General features: G+C 45.2%; 1 protein-coding gene across 1 annotated transcript; it reads right to left on the bottom strand.

The window, feature by feature from the left end:
- Positions 1–1,403: 1,403 nt before the first annotated feature.
- On the bottom strand, positions 1,404–8,979 carry LOC119730783. The gene is made up of 2 exons (XM_038203815.1): positions 8,866–8,979; positions 1,404–4,922 (listed from the first exon to the last, which is right to left on the bottom strand). Exons 1-2 carry the CDS (start codon positions 8,977–8,979, stop codon positions 1,404–1,406), a joined length of 3,633 nt encoding a protein of 1,210 aa, XP_038059743.1.
- Positions 8,980–11,955: the final 2,976 nt, after the last annotated feature.

Below are 11,955 nucleotides of genomic sequence, written 5' to 3'. Positions count from 1 at the left end.
GATAACTGACCCGTGCAAGAGCCAGTGAGGTGTAGTGAGTCGTGCCAGGGCCAGCGAGGTGTATTGAGACGTGCCTGAGCCAGTGAAGTGTAGTGAGTCGTGCCAGAGCCAATGAGGTGTAGTGAGTCGTGCCAGAGCCAGCGAGGTGTAGTGAGTCGTGCCTGAGCCAGTGAGGTGTAGTGAGTCGTGCCAGAGCCAGTGAGGTGTAGTGAGTCGTGCCAGAGCCAGCGAGGTGTAGCGAGTCGTGCCTGAGCCAGTGAAGTGTAGTGAGTCGTGCCAGAGCCAGTGAGGTGTAGCGAGTCATGCCAGAGCCAGTGAGGTGTAGCGAGTCGTGCCAGAGCCAGTGAGGTGAAGTGAGTCGTGCCATAGCCAGCGAGGTGTAGTGAGTCGTGCCAGAGCCAGTGAGGTGTAGCGAGTCATGCCAGAGCCAGTGAGGTGTAGTGAGTCATATCAGAGCCAGCGAGGTGTAGTGAGTCGTGCCTGAGCCAGTGAAGTGAAGTGAGTCGTGCCAGAGCCAGTGAGGTATAGCGAGTCATGCCAGAGCCAGCGAGGTGTAGCGAGTCGTGCCAGAGCCAGTGAGATGTAGTGAATCTTGCCAGAACCAGGTAGGTTTAGTGAGTCGAGCCAGAGCCAGTGAGATGTAGTGAGTCGAGCCAGTGAGGTAAAGTGAGTTGTGCCAGAGCCAGTGGGATGTAGTGAGTCGTGCCAGAGCCAGTAGGGTGTAGTGAGTCGTGCCAGAGCCAGTGAGGTGTAGTGAGTCGTGGCAGAGCCAGTGATCAGGTGTAGTGAGTCGTGGCAGAGCCAGTGAGGTGTAGTGAATCGTGCCAGAGCCAGTGAGTCGTAGTGAGACAAAGGTCTACCGCTACCCATACGGAGTGAGTGCCCACGAGTGATGGCTGCACTCTGAGGACTGCCTGGCGAGTCCATATAGTGGGGATCAGACTTATTGTCGATTCATATAAAAGCTTGATCAAATTGAGTAAATACAGAATTATGAAGCTGTGAAGTAACTGGTGTATTTGTGTTTTATGAAGACTAAACTAATAAGTATAACTCGAGTGTATATAATGTAAACAAATATTTGTAAATACAAGTGGTCTCTTTAATTTGGACGTTAGAGTTGAAATAAATCCCTGGGCCACCACAATCAAGTGGAGAGTTAGTTTGTATAGATTAAGCCCGAATTAAAATAGGTGATGACATTGATGATGTTGAAGATGTGTATGGGTTGTTGTTGTTGCTGCTGTTCTTTTTGCAATCCTGTCGGGGAATGGAAATCACCTCTTTTCAGGATTGTTTTGTTGGTTGATATATTGATATATGCTGAAAAAGGCGACCAGCTTGTAAAGTGCTTCGTGTTTTGTCATGCATGTACACTGACTCAATAACTAAATTTGTAGCTTTCAATGTGAGAAAGGCAGCCATTGGAGCATTGAAAAGGAAAAGTTCCAAGTGCTCTTCGCCCCTTTTTTCTTGTATTTCTGTGGAATGGGGGCAGTCGTCTCTTGGAATGCAATGTTTCTGGCAGAGTGTGAGATGGAAATTCCATCAAAGAGATCTTTCAATGTTTGTCCCATATGCTTTAGGCCAAAAAGCTCTTTCTGAAGCTTCATCACTTCCTCTGGAGTGTGTATGTTTTCGCCACCATCTTCATCGATTGCCTGATCCAAGATTCTCCTTTCGTATTCATATTGTCTCTTCATGTCTTCCATTGTAGTCAGAAGAGTGTCATTTCGGATTGCCTTTGATTTGTTTCTCTCTTGTTCAATAGACATGTCAAGATAGTCCCCAACTGCATCATTGTAGGGTATGAGAGCATTTGCTTTGAGGAATGAGCCATACTTGGCGCTAGTTTTCACGATGGTGTTTTCCTCTTTCTTCAATTCCGCATTTTTTGTATCAATTGCTTCTTTGAAAGCTTTCTTGGTTTCTATAGCGCTTTTCTTTTGATTGATTTGTGTTTGAACTTCTTCAGAAAGGAATTCCATGGAGAAAACCTGCAGGTCATACGTCATGTGCATATGAGTGGTGTAATGGTGACCACACTTCGTACAATTAGTCCCGCGTATGCACGCACAACCCTGTAGTCTTGCGTCATTTGTTGTTTGCGTTGGAATTCCGCTCAGACCACAATGCGGATGGCATTGTTGCTCGTATATTGTGTTTTGCATTCTACTTGCACCGATTGGGACATATCTGACACATTTTAAATCGGCACACACTGTTCTAGGATAGCTTAGCTCCACGCGCTTAAGGTCAAATCCAGAAAATTTCAGATTGGCTTTCAAGCTGTCCATATCTCTGTCGACCAGGTCAATTTGTGTCTTTGCTTCATTGCCTTCCTGTACATTTTGTTGGATTGTCTTGGCCACTTCTGCCAAAGGTTTGCTCATGGCAACGATGATTCTTCGAGCCTCATTCATACTCAAAGTGTTACGAATATTGTGAGGCCTCAAAGAGCTGATGTGCTTAAATAGCTTATTGGTTTCTGCAACAGACCAGTTCCAGCTTTCAGCATAAGCGTTTATCTCCCCTTGGCTGAATTCCACCCCGCTTTTCACACAAGCCAAAAAGCGGAAAGGCTCGTTATCAAAACAGAAGTAGTTGCTTGGAGTAGCTTGAATTCCAACCTGTTTGTCCCTGAGCTCTCTGTTGAGGATAGGCAAGGTGTCTCCAGGCTGGTAGAATGTACCTCGAGCATGGGTGAAGCAGAATACAATATTGTCTTTGGCTGACGAATGCAGATGGGCCAGGAGTTCTTGGATACAAAAGCGGAACATTGCTGTTAGACGTGCATTGTTCGGCTTGAGAAGTATGCACACAGCATGAATCTCCTCGTAGAAGGTCAGATGGGATAAAATATTGTCAAAGTTTTTCTTATCTTCTTGTATACCTTCAGTAGCTCCTATTCCTGGTGTGTCAATCAAGCGAACGATTTCCTCTCCTACACGGAAGACATAGGAACGAGGCTCTTTGGTTGCAGATTTTCCTACTTCCATGTTCTCATTGGTGTCACTTTCCCCAACCATTATCTTCTTTTGCTTCCCGTGTTGTGTAAAGGTGAAGCTGGACGGTATTAAAACCTGGAATTCCTTGGCATGCATAGCTTTTTCGAGATTAGCAAAATGAAGGTAGTTAATAAAACCGTTGATCCACGTAGATTTACCAACGCCTGTCTCACCCAGGATCAAGATGTTTAACTCCTTTATGGCCCGAAGATTTGACAACTCCGCAGAGAGAATATCGTGTGGGTACTTGACGTAGATTTTTCCGTGATTCTCATCATAACAACGCCAGAATGATTTGTTTGGCTCAGATTTTCCGCATTTGCAGTGAAACAGTTTATCTTCTATGCCATATTCAACCGACTCTCTGCATTTGTAACACTTCCAAGTGACAGGGTCTCCTGAACATTGACCATTTTCGCCCAAAGCATTTGGGCATCTTATCTGGACATATGCTCGGTTGTGTGGGCGCATTTGCTGGTAAACTGGTTCTGTGATTTTTATCAGACACATCTCAGAGTCTTCACCTTCTTTGGCGTACAGGTCTACCGATGTTTGAGCACCATTTACAAAGCTATGAATGGTTGTCTTCTTTTCGCCAGATGGCCAAATATCCTCTCTTAGGTCTTGGTCTACAACAATGAATTTGTAGTCCTCATCATGAGCATGTGTTTTTTGTAGTCGCAGAAAGAACTCCAGATTTTTCTCATCAAGATCGTTCTTTACATTCTCGTTGCCAGTCTTGTAGAGTACGTAGACCATTCTGCTGTCGTCCACGGTAACTTCGTATTTTTTCCCGATGTAGATGATTCCCTTCTTCTTCCATGATTTGATAGATTTTAATTTGTTCACATCGTTTTGAAACTCTCTAATGTGATCGTTGTATCCGGAAATGGAAAATGCCCCTGACACTTCTTTATCTAAGAATGCCTCGATTTTAGAGACATCTACAATACCCGACCTGACTTTCTTCACCAAATCTTGAAGCCTAGACTTGAAACCAGCTTCTTGCACAATGAACTCGTTTAAGGTATCATCGATCCTAGCTAGAGATCTTTCGGCGACAAATTCCCCGCTGGTATGCAGATCGTTTTGAATATCGTAGAGAAATTGTCTCTTTTTGGTGATTACTTCCACAACATGTGCACACTTTTTGATGATGTCGTCATTGATTGATGTGTATTGTATTTGAAGTTGTATCTCGAGGCTACACATCTTGACGACAGCATCCAGTCGCTTCAACGCGTAAAGCAATGGAACCCCCTTCCCTTTGTTTGTACCTTTAACTAGACTTGGGAGATTTCTCGCTAGTTCAACAGCACCTTCGAATGTCACGGGTAGATCCTTGTCAGAAGCCGACACATCGGCTTTGCATTTGAAGTTGAATTTTTTGTGATTTCCTTTGTTTTTATCATCATATGATGCTTTTGCAGACCCTTTGATATCAACCAAAACTTGGAGTTGATCAAGCTCTGCGCTCAAGTCCCCTTTGACTTCAGTGACATTTTTGTCTTCTTTGTTTTCGTACTCGCAGGTAACCGAGCAAACTGCTCCCCAATCAATAGCTACAACCACATGGGTTGCATCTACGGTTTGCATATTTGAAGGTGCCAGAATTTCCAGGTCGATCTTATCTTTATTCTGGCGAAGCATGATCTCTTCATTGACTGTTCTCAGCTTGTAGATTAGACTCATACTTTGAGCTCTAGCGCTCTTTCTTTGTTCCCCTAGGTAGGATCCTGATCCACTCAACTTGATCAGGCCGGCCAAGACACTCACCTGAAGCTCTGCCTCTACATTCAGTTTGCTGAATTTTTCCTGTAGGTTGTCTGACATCACAAGCTCTATCGAGGTATCCCCGAGATCCGTTGTATCAACTGCATCTTCTTCGAGCTTTGAGCCAAACAGAGTATCACCCTGAAAAAGAAATGAATGCCATGTTAGATTATATTCAGTTCTTAAATGTTTATTAATTGACCATTTCATCATTAATTTTAACACATGAGAGTTACGATCAGGCAAGGAAAAGATTGAAGCCATTGATGAGGCCATACACGTATAAAGAATACAACCGATCCAAACATATGACATCCGCATACCTTAAAATAAATGAAAATTTTGGTTTTCATACAATTCGCATCAAAAATCAACATTTCAACCGATTTCAGTTACACATTTTATGATGCAGGCTGAATTTTGATACAACTAAATTAGGCCGGGAGCTTGGTGGAGTTTAATTAACAATTTGAGCACAAAAGGTTTGATGCTACCAGACCATTGTCCGTCGAGGGTTAGTTCAGAAATGGCAAATCTTGAGTTGCCCTAGGTCGAATGGAGGTCAGGGGACCAACGTCAAATGTCCAAAGTTTCGAGTTTAATTAACATAATTTGGATAATTTTCACGCAATTTGTGGGCGTGGCTAAAAGTGTTAAGGGGTGGCGTGCATCAGTGGTTTGATTCAATTGTGACGAACATCGTGCATTTTTGTGGCAAAAACCACACCGATTGGCAGGCCTTGTTGAATTAAAAATGGGCTCAACATAATTATGTTTACGAGGGGGATCCATTTTGGAATTTGCCCATTGTAAGGGCGGAGTTTTACTTTGAAAGGGGTGCACAAATCCAGTGCCGTATCAGTCTTGTCCACGGGTTATTCTATGTAAATTGGACGTTTTCGTAGTTCATACAAATAAAAGAAACTTCCTACCAAAATATATTTTGCCCCGTTGTAGCGTGAATATCCGACTCCATGAAATGTGGACTCATTGGTTGTACTGCGCACGCGTGAGTACGATACTATGCTATTTTTAGGATCGTTTCGGGTGAGTGACCTGTCACGTGCGAGGGATCAACCAATAATAGGGAAATAGCGGTCCGATGTTCATAGGAGTCGAATTTTTATGTGACACCGGTAACTTTTATTGAAGCTGTCCAATTATTATTCATGTCAGTGTTCAGATCATCTTCTGAATGAGCTGTCGGCTTAAGTTCGTTGTTGCATAACATTACACAACAATCAAATGTCATGCCTTTTCAAATAAAGCTCCGATAACTGAGCTCAGTCAAGCGAAGGGAATGTATACCTCCGTGGACAAACAGGTTTCGCACATGAAATGTTCCAGTTGGCATAGCTCAACGACAAAATGTGCAAATGCAACGATTTTTTTTTCATCACATCTGCTTAAAGGTCAGTACTTTAATTGCTACTAATCGACAGTCAAAAAAACAAAACAAATAAAAATAGGTGAAATTTTCTGTCAAATGTGGGTGTCCTTTTTTTGAACCACCCTGTATGCACCACCCCTTTACATATTTAGGCATCGCCCATAATTTGGGAGGACAATGTCCAAGATTATTTCAAGGCATGGCATGTTTCTACTCCTTTCACCACTTGTTGAAAAATCCAGCTCCGCTCCCGAATCGACAAGATTCAAGTTGAATCCACCTCTTAACATGATTCTTTGACCGTTTTGGCTCTGCAAGCTGAATTTCATGCTCTTATTAAAAACTGGGCACGGTTTGGGTAAAATAAGGGGTCTAAGCAGCTCCACTTTTACCAGGATATACGTGTACATTTGTATACAGTATATATTTGAAATATATAGAAATACAACATTTAAATCATTCTTAGGTAACTTTATCTGTCTTTTATCCGTTCTTAAGTAGCATTTTTGGTATCAGGGGGTCAATCTCAACACTTTAATCCAAAACGGCACCTGTGCGTGACATTTAAATTAAATTCGAAACTTTGGACATTTGACCTTGGTCCCCTGACCCCCATCTGACCTAGGTCAACTCAAGAATGGCCATTTCTAAACTACCCCCTGACGGACAATGGCCTGGTAGCGTCAAACCTTTTGTGCTCAAATTGTTAATTCAACTCCACCTAGCTCCCGGTCTAAATGTTCATCTGGAGCTGGGCCAGGATAGGACAATGGAAATAGAGACCTTGTATGGGTGCACACTGGTAAAGATGACATGATGATCATCATTTTTCTTTGCAGCTTAAAGGGAACATGCAGTGGAAATTCAGCTCATCTTGTTTTCATGCACATTGATATGAATTGCAACAATACATACACGATCTTAATACTTGTTTTCATTTAAAGTGACAAGAAAGTGGTGGTTTTCTCAATTATTAGCAAATTCTTTCATCAACACATGCAAGATGGCGCTACTTTGATTTTGTCACACAAGGAACTCCTTGTCAAAAGTGCATATGAACTGTTAAAAATTAGTCCTTTAAACTTACCCACAAAAAAAGTTTTGAAAAAATATTGACCACAGCTATTGTCCAAACAAGCTGTTAAACATTATAAATAAGTTTAAAAAAAATGAACTTACTCCCCAAAAAATGAAGAAAAGTTTTATATATATTTATACAAAATGCTATGGAGATACTACTGTTCTGCTTTGAATGACATCACGCTTTGGCTCATGAATATGGAAATTTTCATTAGCAAACCAACTAAAATGTTGAAATTTCTCCATTTTACTGCTACAAAGGAGGTAGAAAGTCATAGTTACATGGCAAGGAAGCTGTTTTAAATGTATTTAAGTCATACAAATCTTATTACATGTTCCCTTTAAATAACTGTGAGCGTTCTGAGTACATAACAAAAATTGAAGTATGGGCATTTAGCACTTGTGTCCGTGGGAATTTTAATACAGGGTTGCACCCTATAGAAAAATGGTCGCTCTGTGCAAGCGCTATGCCGCGGGTGAATTTCTTTCTCGTAGGCGGCATGCTTCAAAGTCATGAGTTCAATAGTTTGAACGGGCCAGTATGTTTATTCATAAAACACAACAATGATATCAGGAGCATTGTTGTTATTTAGTCAAACAGTTACCTTTAAAGCATTTTAAAGTACGAACATCGCCGAGCTACCACACAGTAGCCTAGTGGATAGCGGGTTGAGCTCTGGATACAAAGATCCCGGGTTCGAAAATTAATTAAAATCTTAACTAACATAATTAACGAATGGGCGAATTTGCGAAACGTGCCGTTTTGCGTTTTCACGAAGGGGCGGATTTCCGCACTCTATGGTATTAAGAATTTTCCAGTAAATAAGTACTGTAACGAACACGGCCGGGTCACGTCTGCACTGCGCGCTGCGTACGTGACACGCGCGTTGTACGTGTGTTACTGGGCAACAAGCCAGGTTTTTCGCGGGCTTGTAGTAGCGCGCTCACTTTCCAGCTGGACGTCGGACTGAGAGGATCGTGCTAACGATTCGGACAGCTTGTGCGGCAGACCAGTGACTCGTGCAACTTATTTGACAGGACAGATGTAAATGGAATAAAGTGGAGTAAAGTTATATCGATCACAAGAAGAATTGTTCCTGAACCCAACATCTGTGTCCGTGTTTATTTTACTTTGCCATTTGTCTGTCTGTGTGCCGTCCACGTCCGTAGCTATTTGTCACAAGCACCCGACCTAATTTTCCCTAGCAAATCCGCCTTGAAAAGCCCTTGACCGCAACCAGACCCGTTACATTGGTGGCAGCGGCGGGATATGGACTCTTTTGTGTTATGATTTTAATCCAAGCTAGGCTTAGAACGTAGGTTGTAGTGAATTTTCAAACCAAATTCCCCCCCCCCCCCCCGTGTCCGACAAACCGCCCGGAGAACCAGCCAGCCGGCCGGAATACCAAAGCCGCCCGGAGAGTAAGACAGCTGGCCGGAATTCCAGAGCCGCCCGGAGAGCCAGACAACCGGCCGGAATTCCAAAGCCGCCCGGAGAGCCAGCCGACCGGAATTCCAAAGCCGCCCAGAAAGCCAGTCAACCGGCCGGAATTCCAAAGCCGCCCGGGGAGCCAGCCAACCGGAATTCCAAAGCCGCCCGGAGAGCCAGCCAACCGGAATTCCAAAGCCGCCCGGATCGAGAGCCAGACAGCTGGCCGGAATTCCAAAGCCGCCCGGAGAATCACAGAACCGGCCGGAAATCATAAAGCCGCTCAGAAAGACAGTCATTGTAGTCAGCTAAATAAATAAAAGACAGAATTAATTTTGCTGTGAGAGAAAGAACGATGGTCTTTGCGATGAACTGTGGAACGGACTTTTACATGCTTTCATCACCACAGGGACAAAGTCGGTTGTATAAGCTACTCACCAGAGAGTTAAAAGAGGTTGGTAAAGAAATTGAAACCCTGTCGGCAACTATAGCCAGCAAATATGAGTCAGTAAACACCGAAAGCATGCAACAGGAACCCAGTGGTGCTTCACAGCCGGACCAATATTTCTTGAATAGCGGAACTGACTCCGCTAGACCCGGAATAGAGCAAGTGGCGCCTCGACAGAGCACCCCATATGGTGTTCCAGATTCCAGGATTTCCAGCCATGCCGCCGCAGGCTCCGAACCAAGGTTTAGCTATGTTCCTGATTCACCACCGATGGAGAGCTACCAACCTTTCCGGGCGGATCCAACCCAAAGTTTACCCAGTCGGTTCAGCGTACAACTGCCTAGGGACCACATCAGCCCCGATGCTTGCATAGAAAAGAACACCCATTTCGCAGCAGAGGTGCAGGTTGGAAAATCACGTGCTACAGACCACAGCGGAATCAATTTTGGACTGCGTTCTGACAAAATGCACTCCAGCAAATATAGTGATCGTCGTTCCACCGGCGAACAACTAGCGCCAGCTGACCTAGCCCCCGGTACCGGCAAGCCGGCCGGATTGAACCCATGGCATTAAGGTGTGCAGTCTGGAAATGCGAGCCCAGCCTTTGCAAATCACATGGAAGCTGACCATTCATCTTTGAATGCAGCGGCCGGAAATCGCCGTGACCTGATGGCCATAAATACCTCGACCCGCGAGTCTACCTCTGCTCACCAGAAACCAGGGCCGGCGCTGACCGAAATTTGTCCTCCTTTGCCTCAACTCACAGAGTATATGAGTTACAGTCCAGATAGAGAGCCAGGCCGTGCAGACAGAATTGCTGACGCTACGTGGCCTGTGATAGAACCTCCAGTGAGGTTTGCACCATTGGGGACGACCCTGTTTCCCGACCCGTCTTGCTACTTGCATGAGCCTGAGCGTAACCTAGGCAGGACACCGGATTTCTACACCAGCAGTCAGCCGCTTGCTAACTGTGACAACAGAACGGCACCTAGGCCTATCGCGAAACCGTTAGGAGGTTGTGAAAAAGTGTCAAGATTGAGTCCAATCCAAGGAACACCAACTGAGCCGACGGTAGATCGGGAAAAGCCTAATCAGCCAAATGCAAAAATACCAAAAGGGAAAGACCAACCGCGGGAGAGACCTTTGATGAAACCAGACCGTTACGACAGAAAGACATCATGGACAGCTTACCACAAGCACTTTGAACTGTGCGCCGAACTGAACGGCTGGCGTGAGCGCGACAAACTTCAATACTTGGCAGTGTTGCTAAATGGTCCTGCTCAACAGATATTAGGTGGTTTGCCCAAGGAAACAACAAATGACTACAAATTGTTGGTAAAGGCTCTGCAGGCACGTTTCGACCCTACGGGCAGACTGGAATTGCACAGAGCGCAACTAAGGAGCCGCAGGCAAAAGAACACAGAGAGCTTGGTGGAAATGGCTGAAGACATAAGGCGTTTGGTGGACAAAGTCTATGTCGATCTCTCGGCAGACAGCAGAGACTGCATGGGTAGGGATCATTTTCTGGACGCTCTACAAGACAGCGAAATCAGGATTTGGGTAATTCAAATGAGGACAACTACCCTTGACGACGCAGTGGCAGCGGCAGTTGAATTAGAAGCTTTACAAAAGGCCGAAAAGGCCCGCAGCACCTTTGAGCCTAAGAAAGTACGGGCCGCCGCAGCACAGGTAATTCCAGAAGGGCAAAGCAGTAGTGATGCTCAGCAAACACCAACTGCCCTTCAACAACAAGTCCAAGAACTGGCAGACCAACTGCAAAAGTTGCGGAAGTCCATAAACACCCGAAACAAAGGCAAAAGTCGAAGAGCCGATGGAAAGGGACCTAGGTGCAACAAGTGTGACGAATATGGTCACATAAAGCCAAATTGTCCCCAGCTTGCTAAGGACAGAAGTGAGGAGAAGGTGGAGGCGACAGTTCTAGTTTCAAACCCAACAAAACCCACCGGAAACTGTTCGTAGCTGTGTCTGTGGCCAAAGACGCAGCTATTAGGGAGGGGCCTACAAAAGATCTACTGAGCCGGAGTGTTACTGTTGTTGGAGAAGGATTGCACATGGACACTGTCATCAACGGAATGGACGTCGTAGCACTGATTGACACTGGGGCAACAGCGTTTATGCTGTCAGAGAAAGTCGTGAGTAAGTGGCTTTTCGAGGCCCAGGCTGGTATAACCAAATCTGATGTCCGGGTTCACCTCGCCGATGAAAAGGATTTGACAGTAATCGGAGAGGTACGAGCAGAACTCCAGTTGGGAGGTCAACTAATAGCACACAAGTTCATCATAGCTGATGTCAGCAATGACGTGCTACTGGGGCTTGACTTTCTACGGGAGGAGAATTGCATTATAGACATCAACGGGAAGAGTCTGAAGTGGAGGGGGACTGAACTCTCCCTAAGGGAAACAGCGGAGCCACTGCAGTGTTGCCGCGTGACTGTGAAGGAAACAGTTGTCCCACCACAGACTGAGATGGTTATAGTCGGGAAACTTGGCGAAAGTGACGTAGGTGTGGCCTATGGGTTAATAGAGCCAACACCTGGAATGGTGCAAAGGGAGAACCTCATTGTGGCCTCGTCACTCGTGAGCACGACTGAAGAGACAGTGCCAGTAAGACTGTGGAATCCCACCAGTGACCATGTGACCCTCTACAAGGGTGCCACAGCAGGGACATTCCTGACAGTGGATGCAGGAGGGCCCGCCATTGACACAGAATCCGATCGGACAAATGTGATAGAGCGCGTTAACTTGGTCTCTACAGCTGAAAGCGAAGCAGGCTACCAGGACGTAGAAGTTGCGGTACCAGCTCATCT

This window comes from Patiria miniata, unplaced genomic scaffold (genome assembly GCF_015706575.1).
Source record: "Patiria miniata isolate m_02_andy unplaced genomic scaffold, ASM1570657v1 HiC_scaffold_1, whole genome shotgun sequence".
Taxonomy (NCBI): domain Eukaryota; kingdom Metazoa; phylum Echinodermata; class Asteroidea; order Valvatida; family Asterinidae; genus Patiria; species Patiria miniata.
This window is presented reverse-complemented; position numbering and strand designations above follow the sequence as displayed.

Coding starts and splice junctions, on each gene's coding strand:
- LOC119730783 (XM_038203815.1), bottom strand. CDS start 8,979: ATGACTGTCTTTCTGAGCGGCTTTATGATTTCCGGCCGGTTCTGTGAT. Junction 4,923..8,865: donor CGGGCGGCTTTGGAATTCCG/GTTGGCTGGCTC, acceptor TTTCTTTTTCAG/GGTGATACTCTGTTTGGCTC.